Genomic DNA, 20,371 nt, shown 5'->3' on the forward strand with positions numbered 1-20,371 from the left:
ACAGTTTTTCTTCCAGCCCCCCAGTTAGGGACAGGGGAAGGGACTGTTGTCTCTTCTACTGATTGTGTGGGCTTTCACAGTCCCAACTTTATATTTAGGAAGCCAGATTCTACCAGCCCACCAGTACCTCCATTTAGTAAAAGGTTTAGTGTTCAAAACTGTAAGCACATTTGAAAAAAATTGGAATTTTATGAAGAATATCTAACATAAGTTATTCAAATATAATCAATATACTTAAATGTCAAACCACAAATAAAAGCTTTAGTTATTTAAAATGAACCAGGACTACTTGATCAGATAATTTGTTCTATCTGTAATATCAAGGTAGTTATAATGTGATCCCTCAGCCAAAAGTATAAAAGTACATTTGTTCCATAAAAGAGAAAGCTCCAGTATTGCCAAGTGGTGTATTTGTTTTGCAGATTACAATGTAGTAGTACAGACAAATAGCCAGTGTCAGACATCATGCCTCAGTTTTTATTTAGAGCCCAGGAATTGGTCATAACTCAGTACTTTTATACACCTTTATTAGAGGAGCAGTTTTCCTGAAAAATCACAAGTAAATTATTATGTTTTCCCTCCTTTGTTGTTACTGTTATTTCTCCTTCTCAAACTTTATATGCTTTCTTTTTCTTTTTTTTTCCACAGCATTATTGAAATATAATTGATACACCATACAAGTCACCTATTTAAAGTGTAAAATTCAGTTGTTATTGGTATATTCACAGACTTGTTCAAGCAGTGTTAGAACAGTCATCGCTGGAAAAAGAAAAACTATTAAGAGTCAGTCTCAAAGCCAAACCAAACCAAATTAAAAAAAAAAAGAAAAAGAAAAAAGTGTCATTCTCCATTTCCCCCACTCTCCAGTGCTAAGAAACCATGAACCTACTTTCTGTCTCTATAGATTTCTGGACATTTCATATAAGTTAAATAATACAAATGTAGTCTTTTCTGGACAGTTTCTTTAACTTAGTATCTTGGTACCAAGTTATATCAATGTTATAACATATATCAGCACTTTGATTTTTTTAATTGCCAAATAATATTGTATAGATATGCCACATTTTATTTTTTCATTGAGCAATTGATGGACATTTGGGGTGTTTCTCTTTTTGGCTATTGTGAGTAATGCCTCTATGAACATTCATGTACAGGTTTTTGGTGGGGATATGTCTTTAAATTTCTTCTGGGTATGTACCTAGAGGTAGAATTGCTGTATCATGTGGTAACTCGATGCTTAACTTTCTGAGGAACTACTAGACATTTCCAATTTCTCCACCTTTTTACAATACTTGCTATCTCTCTTGTTATAGTCATCTTAGTTGGTATGAATAGCTATCTTGCAGTGACTTTGATTTACATTTCTCTAATAGATAATAATGTTGAACTTCTTTTCATGTGCTTATTGTTCATGTATTTTCTTTGGAGAAATGTCAATTCAGATCCTTTATGCATTTTTGTTTTTATTATAATTAAAAAATATTATTTGAATTCAATTTAATTAACATATTGTATTATTAGTTTCAGAAGTAGAATTTAGTGATGCATCAGTTGCATATATCATCCAATGCTCATTACTTCAAGTGCCCTTCTTAATGCCTATTACCCAATTACCCCATCCTCCTACCCCCCCTCCCTTCTAGGAACCCTGTTTTTCCCTATAGTTAAGAGTTTCTTATGGCTTTCCTCCCTCTCTGTTTTTATCTTACCTTATTTTTCCTTCCCTTTCTCTGTGTTCATCTGTTTTGTTTCTTAAATTCTATACGAGTAAAATCATATGGTATATTTCTTTCTCTGACTTACTTCACTTAGCATAATACCCTCTAACTCCATCTACGTCATTGCAAATGGCAAGATTTCATTCTTTTTGATTTCTGAGTAATATTTCATTATCTGTCTATCCACCTGTCTATCTGTCTATCCATCTATCTATCTCACATCTTCTTTATCCGTTCATCTGTTGATGGACATCTGGGCTCTTTCCATATTTTGACTGTTGTGGACATTGCTGCTATAAACATTGGAGTACATGTGCCCCTTCAAGTCACTATGTTTGATTCCTTTGGATAAATACCTGCTAGTATAATTGCTCAGTTGTAGTGTAGTTCTATTTCTAATAATACGACTTCTTTATAATTTTGTTTTTCTTATATGGTTAAAAGTTAACACTGACTAACAAGTTAACACTTATTAACACAAACACAATCTTAAAATAACTTTCTACGAGTGGTATTATGAAGTCAAAGGATGTAAATATCTTTATAGCTTTTATATGACATCACATTACTTTTATAAAATAAACTGCGCTTTTGTTTAGCAAATACGCTTAAATTTTTTTTTCATTTATTTTCATTTACTTTGAAGTTGATATATATCGTAAGTTGAAGAATTTTACTTTGTGTGGCAGGAATGTCAGTGATAAAACCCAGGGTAAAGTTATATATGAATTTTGTCATCTCAAGAAAAATAAATACATCTAATGGGACACTTTGTACTGATGCTGAAAACTGGAACAGCCAGTTGCCTTGTTAACTAAAGGCTAATATGACACCAAAAACTTACTATTTTATATTATTTTCTATTTTAACAATAATATAATTTGTTAAATTTTCTTTAGGCTTCGGGAGCAGGAAAGAAAAGAAGCAGAAGAAGCTAGTCAAAAGGAAATAGAAGAATGGGAAAGAAAACTACTAGCTCAAGCATCTCCAGCTTGTATGGAGACCATGTGGGAAATTCCAGCTATTGGGCATTTTCTTTGTTTAGCCCAGCAAATTTTAAATTTGCCAGAAATAGTCTTTTATGAATTGGAACGTTGTCTTCTGATGCCTCAGTGTAATGCTTTTCTTTCTAAAATAATGACTTCTCTGTTAAGTCCTCCTCATCGGAGACCTACCTTACATCGAAGACCTACTTTGCCTTATAGGACCTGGGAGGCAGCACTGAGACAGAAAGTACAGCAGTGGTATACTGCTATAGGGCAGACTGAAAATCCTGATAACTGTGCTGAAAAGCTTGGGTTATGTCCTCAGTTTTTTAAAGTTCTTGGAGAAGTTAATCCATTGGAAGAAAAACCTTTTCATGAACTGCCTTTTTACCAAAAAGTGTGGTTACTTAAGGGTCTCTGTGACTTTGTGTATGAAACACAAAAAGAAGTTCAAGATGCTGTACTTGGACAGCCTATTCATGAATGCAGGGAAGTTATCCTTGGTTATGATTATTTAGAGAATGCTTATGTGCATTTTCCACAGTTCTGTGGTGCAGATGTACGGATTTATAAACAGAGACCTTTTCAGGCTCCAGAATTTCCAGTTCCACCCATTAAAATACAAAGAGTACCTCGGATTAAGCTGGAGAAATTGAAATGTGACTATGTTAGTAATGGAGAACATAGATGTAGTAGAGGCCTGCCCTCTGGCTTCAAGAAAGAGCAGGAACTTAATTTTGATGCAACTTGGGGTTCTGCTAAAATGAACTTGGAAAATCATGACATCTCTGTTGAAATGGATGTGACATCCAGCTGTGAAATTAGAATTCACAGGCCCTGTGAAATTAAGAAAACTGATTGTTACAAAGAAAATTTAGAGGAACCAGGGAGTCCGGGGGAGGTTACTTGCTTTGAAGAGCCTCTTAGTCCAGGTGAAATAAGGTTTATAGAAAATCAAGAAAAATATGGTGAAGCTTCCAGAGTAAAGCCTGAACCCAGTCCATTAAAAGAAAATGCTCTAAAATCCTGCCAAATACATGTAAATGGAAGTCACAGTGATCATCCAGAAATTAACTGCCACAAAGTTGTAAGGGACATTCTGTTAGAGCAGAGTCACAAAAAAATCAAACTAACTAAAATGAGGGCAAAAAAGAAGAAAAAGAAAAAAAAGAAATTGAAAGATGTTTTAAATGAAAACTTACAGAGAAAACGTGAAAGTCTTCATTCTCTGGCATTCAAATCTTACAAACCTGAGATCCAGAATAAGTTACTGATCATCAAAAAGAAAGTAAAACACAAGAAGCACAAATCTGGTAAGCTAACACAAATGGGTGAGGATTACATTTAAGCATACTTCATGTTATTCTTCCAGTTAGGTATCATGGAAGACTTTGATTGACAGAATGAAAAAAGAGAGAGAGAGGGAGAGAGAATGTGTGTGTGTGTGTTTAAAGGGTTAAGTTTTATATTTTTACATGTGATTAAAACCCAGAGCAGAAGAGGTTTTGTGTATTAACAAAAAAATAATGGTGCAGTATATTTTAATTTAATTTTCAGTTGAAAACCTTTAGATATTATGTTTATACATTTCTCTGGACCACTTTCTCCATAAATAATGGTTCCTATCACTTATGAGAAGTTTTTTTTTCCCCAGGCTAAGAGCAGTACAGTGTAATGGAAAAAGCACTGATATCAGGAGATATCATTCTCAGTACCATGTAAAGTGCATAGCAACTTAAACCAAGCCAAGTTAGATTATCTTTCTGGGTTTCAGTTTTTTCCCCATAGGATATTTTTATATCCAGTAAAAATGTGAAATACAAGGAAAAAATTACATCAACTAATAGAATATGAAGCATATTTTTGTAAGAGGATTTGCACATGTCTTATATCAAATTTAAATACTCCGTGTTCTGTTACAAGTCTTTACTTAAACAATAACAAATAAATCCTATAAATAAAGTATTACTCAGGTGTTTCTGCTTTTCCTGTTGTTTGCCTTTTAATCATTTTATGTCTTGTTTGCCAAGAAGTAGGTGAGATAAAAGCAGATGGTGAACTCCATTTATTATTATTATTGCTGGTTGGGGAAGAACTTGAATTGTTTACTAAAATGAGTTGTGGTTTATTGTAATTATTTATGGATTTCATTTTTTTATGTCTTTACTCAGTAAAAAAGATAATTAAGATTTGACAGTTTTATAATGAGTTGGCAAATGAGGTAGTGAATTTTATTTAGCTGGTATAGTTGCTTAGTTATTTAAATAAGTACAATTAAATATATTTCAAAATATGTATGTAATGTATCATTGATAAGCATAAAATTTACTGTCTTAAGAACAGGCATGATTTGTTAAACAATAATTACAAAATGGTCTATATTGACCCAGGTGATGAAAAACTATAATTTTTTAAAGTAACTTTCAGAAATAAGCCTTTTAACTTTTATAATAACCCATTAGGCTATATAAATTTAGTTTGGTTGACTTGGCAAGTTCTCTTTGAATTGTTAGCCTCTAAAATTTTAAATAATAGTTTTAAATTGGAATTATTTTTCCAGTTCCAAAGAATGCAGTATTGTTCTATTAATACCATTGTCACCATTGAAACCTTTTACTAAGTGTTTATTCATGACCTACTATTCATGTGTTCAAAGGTAATTATGACTTATGGGGGTAGATATTGATATAGCTCCTATATAGACTATACCAATAGCAAATTAAAAATATTAACTCTGAAGCATTGGATTAAAAAGAATTTCTATTGTAAACAAAGTGTTGCTTACATTTTTTTTTAAATGGAAGTTCAGAATATATGTAGAGCAGAGAGAAAATTTGTGGGAGTTTCATGTCCAGTTTTAGATGACTGAATGAAAAAAAACTCAGAAGTAAATTCAGCAGGTACTTATGTACCTTCTCTAAACATGTTTATTTTGTTCAGTACAGAAAGCTTATAGGCATGAAATAGAAGAAAATAATGCACTTGCATATACATTTTCCAATTTTATCTTCAGAGTGGATTTTAGAAAGTTAATCTTCTTGAATCTGGCAAATACAGTTTCTTTCTCCATTACTAGTACAGGGTAAGCATATGCCCATTCTATTTCTTTATCAGATACTAAACTCCTTTCTGTATAATAGGGTTACATAAAATACTGTAATAACAACAACAAAAAATTTGCTTTATATCATTTTCACTACACTTGTCTTTCTGAGGCTCTGTTATTAGTTATGAGACATTGTGACTTCTTATAGTCAGTTTTGGGCAATCCCTAATTCTGTTTCCTCTTCTACTCTTTTTAAAAGTGAGCTCCATGATGACAAGTTTGGAAAATGTGGAAATGCTCCTCTCCTGTGATAGATTCATATTGTGCATTAGTACAGGTCCAATGCATTTTTTTTTAAGATTATTTATTTATTTATTTGACAGAGATCACAAGTAGGCAGAGAGGCAGGCAGAGAGAGAGAGAGGAGGAAGCAGGCTCCCCGCTGAGCAGAGAGCCTGATGCGGGACTCGATCCCAGGACCCTGAGATCATGACCCGAGCCAAAGGCAGCGGCTTAACCCACTGAGCCACCCAGGCGCCCCTGTCCACAATGCATTTTTAAAAACTCTTGTATCAGATATGTTTTAGAATTCAGAAATCATTAGATTATAGAAAGATATTATGATTTATATGTTTAGTAAGTAACTTTCTCTGTTGAGTTGGGGGTAACGCCTAAGTAAACGCAGTTTCTACAGAAAAATGTGTGAATGGTCAGATTAAACGAGATGAAGACTAAAGAACCTCAAAACAGTTCATGTCAGGTTTTGCTACCATATAAATTATTTTTAAAACTTCAGTTTTGAAAACATTTTAGACTTCAGAATTTGAATAGGTGTGATTCTGGGCCTGTGTTTTAAGGACTCTGGGAAGTCTTGAGGAAAAGGAACCGTTTAGTTTTGTTTAACCTGGTATTTTTTAAGTTTATTTGAACACACAGCTTTTCTTCAATTAATAGGATTCTTGTAGAATATGCTTTGGGATAAGGTGTACCGTCCACGAACCTTCACTTGGGATGAACTAAATTCTACCTGTGGTTAAATGTCCATTTTAAATTGATTACTACAGGCTTTAATATTTGGTGAATCTCTAAATTTAGTAGCTGGGAGATAATTTTTAGTAGAAGGTGCAAAGACATATTGAGAATGATTTGTTAATTTTAGAGCACTATGAGGCAGTTTTGCAACTTTAAAACATTTTTACCTATTTTTCAGAGTTTTCTTTCTGGTTTTTTAATTTTTTAATTCATTTTTAGTTATGTAAGCCTTTTTCTTACTCTTAGAAACATTATAGAATAGGAAAACATTGGAATACTCCCTTTTGTGCCATCTTACAGCAACAGATACTTCTCCTTTATAAAAAAATTATTCACTTATGATGGTTGCATTTATTTCTAGATTATTTTGATGATTGTCTCTTCTCTATTTAATAACATTCTTGAGGACAGAAGTTAGCATAGTAACCAACACATGGTTTGGAAATCTATTGAGTAAGTAAATGAACACACATAATATGGTTCACTCAGATATAACTAAGATTAACCCCTTAATCTTAGTCTTTTACACACTTTTTTTTTTTTTTTTTTTTTTTTTTTTTTTTTAAAGATTTTATTTATTTATTTATTTATTTGACAGAGAGAGATCATAGGTAGGTAGAGAGGCTGGCAGAGAGAGAGAGAGAGAGAGAGAAGCAGGCTCCCCGCCGAGCAGAGAGCCCGATGTGGGACTCGATCCCAGGATCCTGAGATCATGACCTGAGCCAAAGGCAGCGGCTTAACCCACTGAGCCACCCAGGCATCCCCTTTTACACACTTTTAAAGATGTTTATTTTTTTTAAATTAAATTTCCTTACAATTATTTTTAAAGATTTTTTTTCTTTTTTCTTTTATTTTATTGTGTTATGTTAGTCACCATACAGTACATCATTAGTTCTCTTTTTAGCTTTAAAAAATTTTTTTTTATTTTTTAAATTTCTTTTCAGTGTACCAGAATTCATTGTTTATGCACCACACCCAGTGCTCCATGCAATGTGTGCCCTCCATAATACCCACCACCAGGCTCACACAACTTCCTACTCCGTGCCCTTTCAGAACCCTCAGAGTGTTCCATGGTTCATTGTCTGCATATAACACCCAGTGCTCCATGCAATACATGCCCTCCTTAATACCCATCACTGGGTTAACCCATCCCCTCACACCCCTCTACTCTAATTTTTTTTTTAATTTCTTTTCAGCATAACAGTATTCATTATTTTTTCACCACACCCAGTGCTCCATGCAATCCGTGCCCTCTATAATACCCACCACCTGGTTCCTCCAACCTCCCGCCCCTTCAAAACCCTCAGATTGTTTTTCAGAGTCCATAGTCTCTCATGGTTCACCTCCCCTTCCAATTTCCCCCAACTCCCTTCTCCTCTCCATCTCCCCTTGTCCTCCATGCTATTTGTTATGTTCCACAAATAAGTGAAACCATATGATAATTGACTCTCTCTGCTTGACTGATTTCACTCAGCATAATCTCTTCCAGTCCATCCATGTTGCGTCAAAAGTTGGGTATTCATCCTTTCTGATGGAGGCATAATACTCCATAGTGTATATGGACCACATCTTCCTTATGCATTCGTCCATTGAAGGGCATTTTGGTTCTTTCCACAGTTCGGCGACCGTGGCCATTGCTGCTATAAACATTGGGGAACAGATGGCCCTTCTTTTCACTACATCTGTATCTTTGGGGTATATACCCAGGAGTGCAATGGCAGGGTCATAGGGAAGTTCTATTTTTAATTTCTTGAGGAATCTCCACACTGTTCTCCAAAGAGGCTGCACCAACTTGTATTCCCACCAACAGTGGAAGAGGGTTCCCATTTCTCCACATCCCCTCCAACACATGTTGTTTCCTGTCTTGCTAATTTTGGCCATTCTAAGTGGTGTAAGGTGGTATCTCAATGTGGTTTTAATTTGAATCTCCCTGAGGGCTAGTGATGATGAACATTTTTTCATGTGTCTGATAGCCATTTGTATGTCTTCATTGGAGAAGTCTCTGTTCATATCTTCTGCCCATTTTTTAATACGATTATCTGTTTTGTGTGTGTTGAGTTCGAGAACTTCTTTATAGATCCTGGATATCAACCTTTTGTCTGTACTGTCATTTGCAAATATCTTCTCCCATTCTGTGGGTTGCCTCTTTGTTTTGTTGACTGTTTCCTTTGCTGTGCAGAAGCTTTTGATCTTGATGAAGTCCCAAAAGTTCATCTTCACTTTTGTTTCCTTTGCCTTTGGAGACATCTTGAAAGAAGTTGCTGTGGCTGATATCGAAGAGGTTACTGCCTATGTTCTCCTCTAGGATTCTGATGGATTCCTGTCTCATGTTGAGGAAAACTGGACAGCTATATGTAGAAGAATGAAACTTGACCATTCTCTTAACACCGTACACAAAGATAAACTCAAAATGGATAAAAGACCTCAACGTGAGACAGGAATCCATTTAAAGATTTTTTTTTATTGATTTATTTGACAGAGATCACAAATAGGCAGAAAGGCAGGGGTGGGGGTTGGGAAGCAGGCTCCCTGCTGAGCAGAGAGCTCGATGCAGGGCTCAATCCCAGGACCCTGAGATCATGACCTGAGCTGAAGGCAGAGACTTAAACTACAGAGCTACCCAGGCACCCCACTGTTCATATTTTTTAATAGAATTGGCCTTACACACCATTTTACAATCTCTTTTTTCCACATAACAATATACCATGAACATCTTTGTGTGACAAATAGATTTCTGCAATATTATTTAAAATGACTGCATGGGATTCTGTTACATATATTTTGTAGTTACTTAGCAAACTTTATTGGACATTTTGGTTGTTTTCAATAATACTCTGTTGTAGATTGTGTAAAAGTGGTAGAGTTTGCTGAAATAAAGTAGATTTTAAAAGGTAGAGGACTTCTTATAAAACCTGAAGAAATAGGCAAAAATGATTAAAGATACATTAATTGTTAGAAAAAGCTTATAGTGTTTTAAGTCACTCATATATTGGCTGTATAATATTCAGCCAATTTGGTTTGGAGGGTTTTCCTGCTCCTCAAGTGGTCGTTATTTTTAATGAAATCATTTTGTGATAGCTCCTCTAGACTGATTAAAATATATAAGTAGTGTTATTCTTTCATAAGTGAATAAACTAAGACTCAAAGGTGGTAAATAATTTGTTTTAATAATTGTTAAGTATGTAGTAAAAACATGATAAAAAGTCAAATTAAGGGTAAATCAATGTGTGCTATAAGAAGTCTCAGAAGGTTTAACAGAGGATAAAGGACTTTGAAGAATAATGGGGATTGAATAAATGAAAAATGATTATTAATGTAAGCAAAAGCATGGGGTTATAATTAAGCTGGTGTCACTGAAAAAAAAGAGCATCGAGAAAAACTTAAGGAAAAAGTTGCAGAGTTGAAGTTTTAGAAGCTGTTTGAATGATGAGAACATACCAATTTGGGGTGATCTCTTTCTGGGCAGGTAGTGTTATTTTAAGTAATTGAACCAGGTACCGAGTGCAAGGAAATGAGCTTAAAGTAAGACATAATGTATAAAAGTCAGTAAGTTCCTTTATACAGAATATAATAATAATCAGTAAGTTCCTTTATACAGTGTAATATATAATATTTGATCATATCCAGGCCCATTACTGTAAAAGATTTTATAGTTTTTTGTTGATAAGATTATAAAACCTATCTGTGGGTATCTTTATGGGGAAGATTTTTAGAGAACTAACTCAAGATGCGAAGGTACAAGAGAGTAAAAGAACTGATAGAACACCTTGTCCTTTAATTTTAATGCTTTGTTCTCTTTCCCCTCCAGAAATGAATATCCCTAATGCTAAATGTATGTCAGGCACTATTCTAAGCCTTTATACATATTTTCTCATTTAATTTCCATAAAAACTCCATTGAATGATATCATTCTCCCTCAATATATGGGTTTTATAGATTTAAAAAACTGAGGCACAGAGAGGTTTATTAACTTGTCCAAAGTCACACAGCTAATAAGTTGCAGGATTAGGAGAAAGGATCTTTAGATGAGGGGATTGAAGGTAAATTTAGGAAGAGGAAATTTCTAAATCCAGATAAGGAATGATTACATGTCTTTTCTATCACATTGACATCTTAACTTGCAAGAGATTTACTACAAATTTTAACAACAGATTTAGTATTTAAGCTAAAGGGGAAAAAAAGAAATAGTTGTTCAGCCGCTATTGAATTATAAGACAGTGTTAAAAAAAATTACCAGTATGATGAGAAATTTGCTTGTAAGCAAGAAGAATAGAAGAAAAATCAGTTGTTTTGTAAAAGTCAAATTGCTTGCTTAGAGATACAACACTCCAGTAACTTGTATAGAATACAAACATTTGCTCAAGACATGCACACTTAGTAAATAAAACATCAAATTTAGATTCCATTTCTGTGACTTAAGATTCTGGGTACTTCCCAGATTCACTAATAATGCAAATGACCTTGGCATTTTATTTTAATAGTGATTAATATCTTAGTATCCATTCACTTGTTATGATTCCTAAAATGAAAAAGCACTGAGAAGGTAGTGAGTGTGTTAGGATAAGATTTATATAGGCAGAGGGAGAGAATCTCCAGTGGACTCCATGCTTAGTGTGGAGCCCAACTTGGGGTTCCATCTCACAACCCCAGAATCATGACTTGAGCTGAAATCAAGAGTTAGTTGCAGGGCGCCTGGGTGGCTCAGTGGGTTAAGCCTCTGCCTTCGGCTCGAGTCATGATCTCGGGGTCCTGGGATCAAGTCCCGCATCGGGCTCTTTGCTCAGTGGAGAGTCTGCTTCTCTCTCTCTCTCTGCCTGCCTCTCTGCCTACTTGTGATCTCTCTCTCTCTCTCTCTCTGGGTGTCAAATAAATAAACTAAATCTTAAAAAAAAAAAAAAAGTTAGTTGCTTAACTGACTGAGCCACACAGGAGCCCCTTAGGATAATTTTTGAATGTAGAAAGGCCAAATCTAGGAGGGCTTTGAAGTCTCTGAATATTTCAAGGGGCCAAAGAATGAGGGCAGGCAGGGAAAGCAAGTGAAGGAGAAGAGTAAAGATGAGGAGTAAGAGACTGAGGAAAGAAGAGTTGGTTTGGGGATAATAATCATTTTTTTAACTAAGAGGTGTATCTCCATATCCTAGAAGACTAGAGTTCTGTGCCTAAGCTATAATGTGAAATATATTTTTAGTTAATATTGTTTTTCTCTCAAGTTGGGTTTCCTTTACTACAGCTTTTTTCAACCTAGTTTTTAAAAAGCTTCCTAGGCTGCACTAATTACTAGGTCATATTAAGTTTTCCTTATCTATTTTCCAGGTACAAGCTGACGCTCACTTTTTGCCCATGTCTATGTTTTAGGCCCAAGAATTGTGTTGAAACTCCGCATATGCTTTAAGCTGACTTCTGACTTTAGTACAATCCTAGATCTGAGAATTGTATTCTGTTTTACGGGACCAGGTGACTTAGGGCAGTGGGGTTAAATACCTGGAATGTGATCAAGCATGTGTTAGAGGAACAGAAGCCCACTGGGGGGCAGTATGTAACTTGTCATGTGTATATCTTGCCCTGGAACAAAAACATTACCAAATAAAGGCTATATGGTTTTGTAGTATCCCATGCTCCATTTTAAAAGTAGTATAATAAAAAGGAAGAGCTGATTTTTACTGATGACTACAGGAAAATTTGTATTCAAATTCTTATGAAGGGGTAGACTGAAGACTTTAATAGTATATGCAATTTTTTTTTTAAGATTTTATTTATTTAAGAGAGAGGTTTTTATTTATTTGAATGAGAGGTAAAGCAAGTGAAGGAGAAGAGTAAAGATGAGGAGTAAGAGACTGAGGAAAGAAGAGTTGGTTTGGGGATAATAATCATTTTTTTAACTAAGAGGTGTATCTCCATATCCTAGAAGACTAGAGTTCTGTGCCTAAGCTATAATGTGAAATATATTTTTAGTTAATATTGTTTTTCTCTCAAGTTGGGTTTCCTTTACTACAGCTTTTTTCAACCTAGTTTTTAAAAAGCTTCCTGAGACTCCAGGATCATGACCTGAGTGGAAGGCAGTTGCCCAACCAGCTGAACCACCCAGGCGCCCACATGTAAATCTTCTAATTAAAAGGGATGCTCTGAATTTGTCAGAATCAGATTACATTCCTGCAGAAGTTCTGAAAGAATGCAATGTTTTATCATAAAAAACAGCACGATTTTAAAGTGAGACAAGTCTAGTGCAAATATGTCTCAGTGCCTATTTAGCTACAAGTCCTCCCATCAATTTACGTATTGATATCCTGTTTCTTTATCTGTGAAAAATGAGGTAATCCTACCTTGCTGTAATCATTAAAAAAATAATTGGAATACCAAATGCATAGTACTTAACATGGTGACTGGCATGTGGGTAGGAATCAATAAATGGTAACCAGGATTTTCGAGAGGTAGAATTACATAATGGAAAGAACTTGGACTTTGGAGTTAGAATCCCTGGTTATGGTGCTTACTTAAAGTGTAACACTTGAATAAGTTAAGTAATCTTTTGATCTTCAATTATTCACATTAAAATGAGGTATTGCCTACCTTGGAGGGTTGTTTTGAGATTAACTGAGGTAATTTATTTAAATTATCTTGCTAAGTGTCTGATATATATATAATAGAGTCTCAAATGTTAACCTTCTTACTACCACTTCTAGGTCATGTTGCAAAACTTTGGTGAAATGTGTAAATTATTTTAAGTTACCATCAGTGTTTTCTTCACTAAAAAATAAAAAAGACTCAGATGACCCTAATAATTATGAACAATTACCTGCTTACCTGCTTTCCTTTTCCTGTCTCCAGACTGGTGAAATTTCTATTGAAAAGTAAGATTCTTCTATATAAGAATCATTTCTCATAACTTCTGTATGAAAAATGCTGTAAATATAAAATGAATAATGTGATTTCTATTGTCAACAATTCGACCTAGTAAGAATAAGAAACAAATAGATCATAATAATACTATATGATGTGTTATCTAATGTATATACAAAGTAAAATCGTAGCAACAGAGGACATATGAGTAAGAAGTGAGTTAATAAAAGAATTTGAAGAAGGTTAAAAGATAATACTTGGTTTGGACCCTTAACATCATGGCTTAGTAAGAGAAGTAATAGCAGTTAACATTGGTCGCTTAACTATGTGCCTAACAGTAGTCTAAGCTCTTTACATGTTTTAATTTCTTTAATATTCACAAAGAAAGTAGATGTTTTATAGATAAACTGCATAAGGACATAAAGCAATTTGCAGTTATTAGGTGATTAGGACTGTTATTCAAACCTAGGTAGTTTAGTTCTAAAATTCAAACTTAAAAATCACGACACAATATTAGTTCCATTTACTTAATCATGTTTAAGTATCCTAATGACATAGTGAAAGGAAATATCCAGTAACCACTTCACCTGCTTAATCCATTAAAATAAGTGACTTCTGCAATTATCATATGGTTTCAACTTACTTGTGGAGTGTAAGGAATAACATGGAGGACATTAGGAGAAGGAAAGGAAAAGTGAACTGGGGGAAATCAGAGGGGGAGATGAACCATGAGAGACTATGGACTTGAGAAACAAACGGGGTTTTAGAGGGGAGAGGAGTGGGAGGATGGGTAGCCTGGAGGTGGGTATTAAGGAGGACCCGTATTCCATGGAGCACTGGGCATGGTACATAAGCAATGAATCTTAGAACACTGTATCAAAAAAAAAAAAAAAAAACAACTTATGATGTATGATGTATTTTATAGTGACTAACATAACGCAATAAAAAAAAATAAAGTAAGAGTGACTTCTAGAGTTAACTGAAAATTTAGCAAAAAAAATTAGGCACTGAGTTTAGTGCCTATATGGGAACACAGTGAAATTTATTGGGAGTATCAAGGGTGACCCTCTGTTGTTCTTATGAATAAATATCAAATCAAATGATTTTTAAAAAGCTAATTAGAGCAGTGCTGTGGGTTGGGGGAATAAGGAAGGATTTCATTTCCTTCAAATTCTTTTTATATCTTTTTCAGACTTAGTAGGGCCATTAAATTTTTTCCTATAAATTTTAAAAAAGGGTAAAGGTAGTGTGTAGAAGAAAGGCAGTCTTCTGCCCAAATTCATGTGACCCCTTGGGACCCAGTTTAGAAATTAATTGTACCCAGTTTAGAAATCAATTACTCTAGCTATATTATAGAGATACCAAGAATTTAATAATTTCTTCCTGAATATAGGCTAAGTAGACTACCTACTTACCTATTTTTGTAATTTAGTTGTGGTATAGGTTCTGTGTAAGTACAGAAACAAATAACAGTGATGAGGAGTATGCATATGTTAGGTTATTTTAATTAAAAGTAAACATCAAATGACAGGTTGATACTAGAACAAGACAGTAAAGTCCATGTGAACCTCAGCAACTCAAAATTTGCAATAGTTCAATCATAGTATACATGCATTTTTATAGACAGAATTAGAGATAATCAAATTATAGTTCCATGATATGGTTAAAAAGGAATACAGGAGAAAATACAATTATATTGTAAATTGGAATTGTGCCTACAAGTTGAATAACATGTTGCAATCAAATGACCGTTTACATAGAGGATCATATCTGTATAGGAAAATATTTAGAAAGGAGCTATAGGTATTATGTTGAACAGAGTTACTTTGTGTACTCATTTTCCCTTCTAAAAAATAGTAATTTTAAAGCTGATTTTAGCTTAGTAATGATTGTGAAATAAAGTTAACTTTTAAGTGTTTCTAATTAATTTTTTATTCCCTTACATAGATTTTCAGCTCTGGGAGGACAGGATTTCCATTTTATAGTTCTTTGTTGTCTATAAATTGTACAGTGCCCTGTATCTCATGTTTGTTGAATAATTAACAATCAGTTTATTGAGTTTGCTATATGCAAGTGGAAACAAAACATACTTTAAGATGTTCTTTCTAAAAATAGTGATTATGTGCCTGTATGTCTCTCTTTTGTCATGTTAGATACACAGAGTAGATATGCTTCAATGTGTGATATGAATTGGATTTCTTTAAGAATGTAGATTTATTTTCCCCAGTGTTTTCTGATTGCACAAGTGACTGGATGCACTTTTTAAAGGGAGATTTTTACTTTGTTTAAAACTGGTTATTGAATACTTCCAAAGGCAGCCAATTAAGTGAGTGCAGAGCTAAAGGAATAGAAAAACCTTTTTTCCTAAGCTGCTGAAAGGATTTTCACATTAGGTTGGCTTTAGACCCTAGTCTTCAGAGTGTAGTTTTATGCAAGTTCCTGACTATGGACGTCATTGTTAAAAGGTAAGATTTTTTTTTTTCTTATGTAATCTCATTTTAAGTTGTGAAGTAGATTTTAACTGAGCAGAAGTAATGTAACTTTTTTTTTTTTTGCCAAGTCTTAGTATAATAAATTCTGATACCGTGCAACTCATTGCAGATTTTGATAGTTCTGTTCATATGTCAAGAAACCCGTGTTTGTTAATATGTCTGTTACAGGTAGTTATAGTTTAATGTTTACTTTTACTGGGGCTTGTTTTGATTCATCATTTTTATTTGACTCACTAGCAGCCATCTGTTAGTTATATTTTAACTTTCAAGGTTCTATGTAATTTGGTTTTTGTTAATGAAGTGCTCTAAACAGTATTATGAAGATTTTCTCTTTTAATCTTGAAAGGAAAAAAATCCATATCTAAAAAAGCAGTCACAAAGAAGAGGAAAACTGTTACAAAGTCATCTGCTGTACCAGAATTTCAGGTAAATATTTCAATTTTGTCTCAACATTTTGTAGTTTAATTTTTTGTTTTAATGTTTGTTTATATTGTTCCTCAAGAGATTGGCTAAATTCCACTGTAATGGGCATACTTTCAATGAAATGTTTCCATCTGTGACTTTTACCTCTTGGAGTACAAGGCATAGTTAAAATTGAATCTAATGTTTCAAAATTTTTACCTCCGTTTTTGTCTCTTTGTAGCCAAAAGTCTCTTTGGTTTTTAAATGCTATACTGCTTTGTAGAAGTAGTTTAATAGAATATACATTATATATTATAAATATAATAATACAGACATTTATATAACATATTTATATAACAATATATGAAAGTAAGTATGTAAGTCTTCCAAGAATAAATCATAATTTGTAAATAATTTGTAAATAAGCAATTTATTTTAATTTGGGGGGCACTGTAAAAATGGTTGACACAAATCTTTTAACTCTTAGCTATATACGAACTTCAGAAAGAATATTAAGTAACATTTAATTGAATGGTCTTTAAACATTTCTGCAAAAAGAAAAAAAGTATACTTAGCGCCATATTATTATTTGAAGAGTTTTCATTTGTAGTTGGTACCAGAATAAGCAGAGATTCTCACTTCAAATAATACTTTTATTTTCTATTTTATAAAAGATGTGTTTTCTTCAAATGACCCTTTTTAAAACTTTCTTTGTATTACTGTGTCCAATCCAGTTTCAAAAGTTTTATAACCTAATACTTAGTTGCCAAAAAATAAGTGATGTTAAAATGAATTTTTGTCAGTCTCAAGTCAAGGAGAAAATAAAGGAGTAATAACTATGAAAATACTGATAATATATAATGTGAGATGATCATATATATTTGACTTTTTGAATATATACATTCAAAAATGGAGACATCTATTTTTCAGTAAAAACCTTATTTTTGGAACTGTTTTCATGGAAGTTACTAATTGGTAAAAATTTAATATTTTTAAATGAGCAGTGAAAGAAAATGACAATTTTCTTTTAGTATTTTAAGATAGAATATTTTTAATGATATTCTTAGAATGAATTACAAACATTTTTACAAAATCATTTTTTATAATATAACCTTGGTTACAGGATATTTAGCGGAAAATGTATGTTTACTGTTTTACTTGGAGGACTTTCTAATCATTGCTTATACCTCTTATCAAACTTGAATAGTGTATTGTTATTCTTTCACTGATATCATCACAGCCTTTGCTGTTTTCCCCCTCACTCTCCCCCCTCAATACCTTAAAATATTCAATCCGGGAATATAAGTCTCAGAATAGATCTGGCCTGCTGTTGCTGTTTAATCTCCATTCCTATCCTAGAGAATGGACTTTCATATGTAATAAGTGGCGTAGACAGCATGGACAGTGTTTTTCAAACGGCAAATGGTTATTCATTAGTGAGGCATGAGATTAATCTAGTGGATTACATGACCAGCATTCCTTTTTTAAGCTAACAGTTAAAATAGAAAAGAAACTATGAGTGTCTCAGATATAGTAAGGGTAATACCGTTTCATGAAACTTTGGTTTTGATCTTGTGCTTATTGTACTGGCATGCAGTGTAAAATACATTTTTGACCATGGGTCATGAGCAAAAAAGTTTTTAAAAAGTTAAAAAAAGAACTAAATGATGCTTTGTCAATTACTGACCATTTGCTTATCACTCTCAGAAATTTAAGGTGAAATTTTGAATTTTGCCAAATTGAACTGTTTAAAATAAATAAAATCTCCTTCCTAGTTCTTAAGGTGTCCTAGAATGTATGTGTGTGTGTGTGTGTGTGTGTGTGTGTGTGTGTGTGTGTGGTGCTAGGTAGGATGGGGAATAGGCTTATGAGAACTGTGGTTCTTACACCTAGTTTATAACATGAATGCCATGGTATTACTCATAAAGAAAACTGACAGCTGTCTCCCAGGAAATAGGTCATTTGCTTTAAATAAGCAAAGAATAGGAGATGAGACAGTATTAGTCACTAGTAAATTTTATTGTTTCAGACAAAACCTGTAGTTCTGCCTTTCAAAATAACTTTATATATAGTTTGTTTCTTTCATTATTTGGAAGTTCCCCACATGTAAGGAACTGACCATTATGTAATAAAGAAGCAAATTTATTTCCTTCCCGAAAGCTCTAGCAATGCCATTTAGCACCTCAGATTCTACAAATTATTCCTTTGTATTTTGTTTGGTTTTGGTTTTTTTGTTTTGTTTTGTTTTGTTTTGTTTTTAGAAATGATGATAGGCATGGGGAAGGGTAGAGGGAGAAGGAGAGAGCGTCTCCATGCCCAGCTTGGAACCTAATGTGAGGTTCATAATCTCATAATTCTGAGATTGGACACTTAACCGACTAAACCACCCATGTGCCCCTGCAAATTATTTATTTTATCCAGGTTCTTTAAATATCACATTTCTAGTATTACACATAAAAGTACTTTATAGAAAAGTTTAGCTGGAAGATTTTCTTCATAGTATTTATTCTAAAATATCTTTGTGTTAAAAATAAAGAAGCTGTTGGTGGAGAGATATCAGATCCCTTTTGCAAAACCTGATTTATTTGTCAAAGGACTAGTCCATCTTTAAATTGATTTAAACATGCAAAGAGAGAAATGTGTTGAGGGATTAAATTGTGAAGTTTATTTTTTGTTAAGTCCTCATACATAAAATAAGTGAGTCCTGTTTTGACCTCAACTACTTTCTAATTTGTCATTGTTTTTGTTTACTTTTTTTTTTTTTTTAAAGCTAGAAATTAACCTAGTCTGCCTATTGGCTTCAGGAGGAGTCCATGTTTACTTACATGTACACCTAATATTTATTCCTCAGTTTAAGAAAATAATTATCCCACCTTTATTTAAGGTCTACACTGTAAAAACTAAAATGGTGGATTGCATTTATTTTTGTGTGTATTGTAAAGGGACTAACCATATCCATGCCACTTGTGTCAAGAGTTATGTCAGTGGTTCTCAAACTTTAGGTAGTATAAAAATAATGTGATGCCCTTATTAAAATGAAAATTCCTGGGTGTTACCTTCCAAGATTTCATCTTTGATTCAGTGGGTCCAGGTGGATACCAGTAATGTGCATAGTGGTTAAGCATATGGATTCTGGGACCAGGCTACATAGGTTCTAATGTCAACTTTACCACTAACTCTGTATTCTTAAGCCCTTTGTACGTCCAGTTCCTCCTCTGTATAGTCAGGTAGTAATCATACCTACTTCATAGGGTGTTGTAAGATTAAATCATAGAGCTTACTGTTTTATTCTTACTTAGTTTTTCAAGTAAGCATGCCACATGCTTCAGACCTAAGTAGTGTTATGAGTAGGAAAATCAATTAAGAATGGCTTAAAAGCATCTATCATTGACCTTTACCACTTTTCTTAGCTACTTAAGACCTTGAAATAATCTTGGATTTGGTCATATTTCATAAATCATAAAATATCATGATAAAGTCTATAATTTGAAAAGTGAAAAACCAAATAATATTATTTGCATCATTATGTTAATCAGAGGAAAAACTTCTGCTTAGCCCTACTATAGTGTTATGGTGGTTATAGTTGGCATATAGGGGAACTTAGGTTTTTTAATTTAGTAATAGATCCAAACTGTTAGGAAATACTTCTTTTTTAGTGTTTCGCATGTTGGTGATTTAAGCTTTTGTATCATATTTAACAATTATGACTTTGTTAAATTGTCTAAATTATTTATTTTACCAGTTTTGTAGTATAAGAAAGATTGTTAAGCTGAAAAGTAAATACCATTTTTCTTTATAAAGTTAATTTTTGCCAGTACACCTTTTTGAAATTTAATTGAAAAAGAAATCTAATATTAT

The 20,371-nt window shown here is 33.4% G+C and overlaps 1 protein-coding gene across 2 annotated transcripts in view; it reads left to right on the forward strand.

Annotated features, from left to right (window-relative positions):
• KIAA2026 (KIAA2026 ortholog) overlaps positions 1-20,371 on the forward strand; it is a 149,752-nt gene that overhangs the window by 72,931 nt on the left and 56,450 nt on the right. The window contains exons 3-4 of one of the 2 annotated variants that reach the window (XM_032308887.1): positions 2,618-4,017; positions 16,458-16,537. In XM_032308887.1, coding sequence (XP_032164778.1) covers positions 2,618-4,017; positions 16,458-16,537 — 1,480 coding nt within the window. Of the gene's footprint in view, positions 1-2,617; positions 4,018-16,457; positions 16,538-20,371 lie in introns of those variants that run through there. The other variant, XM_032308886.1, reaches the window with a different exon arrangement.

This window comes from Mustela erminea, chromosome 12 (genome assembly GCF_009829155.1).
Source record: "Mustela erminea isolate mMusErm1 chromosome 12, mMusErm1.Pri, whole genome shotgun sequence".
NCBI classification, from domain to species: domain Eukaryota; kingdom Metazoa; phylum Chordata; class Mammalia; order Carnivora; family Mustelidae; genus Mustela; species Mustela erminea.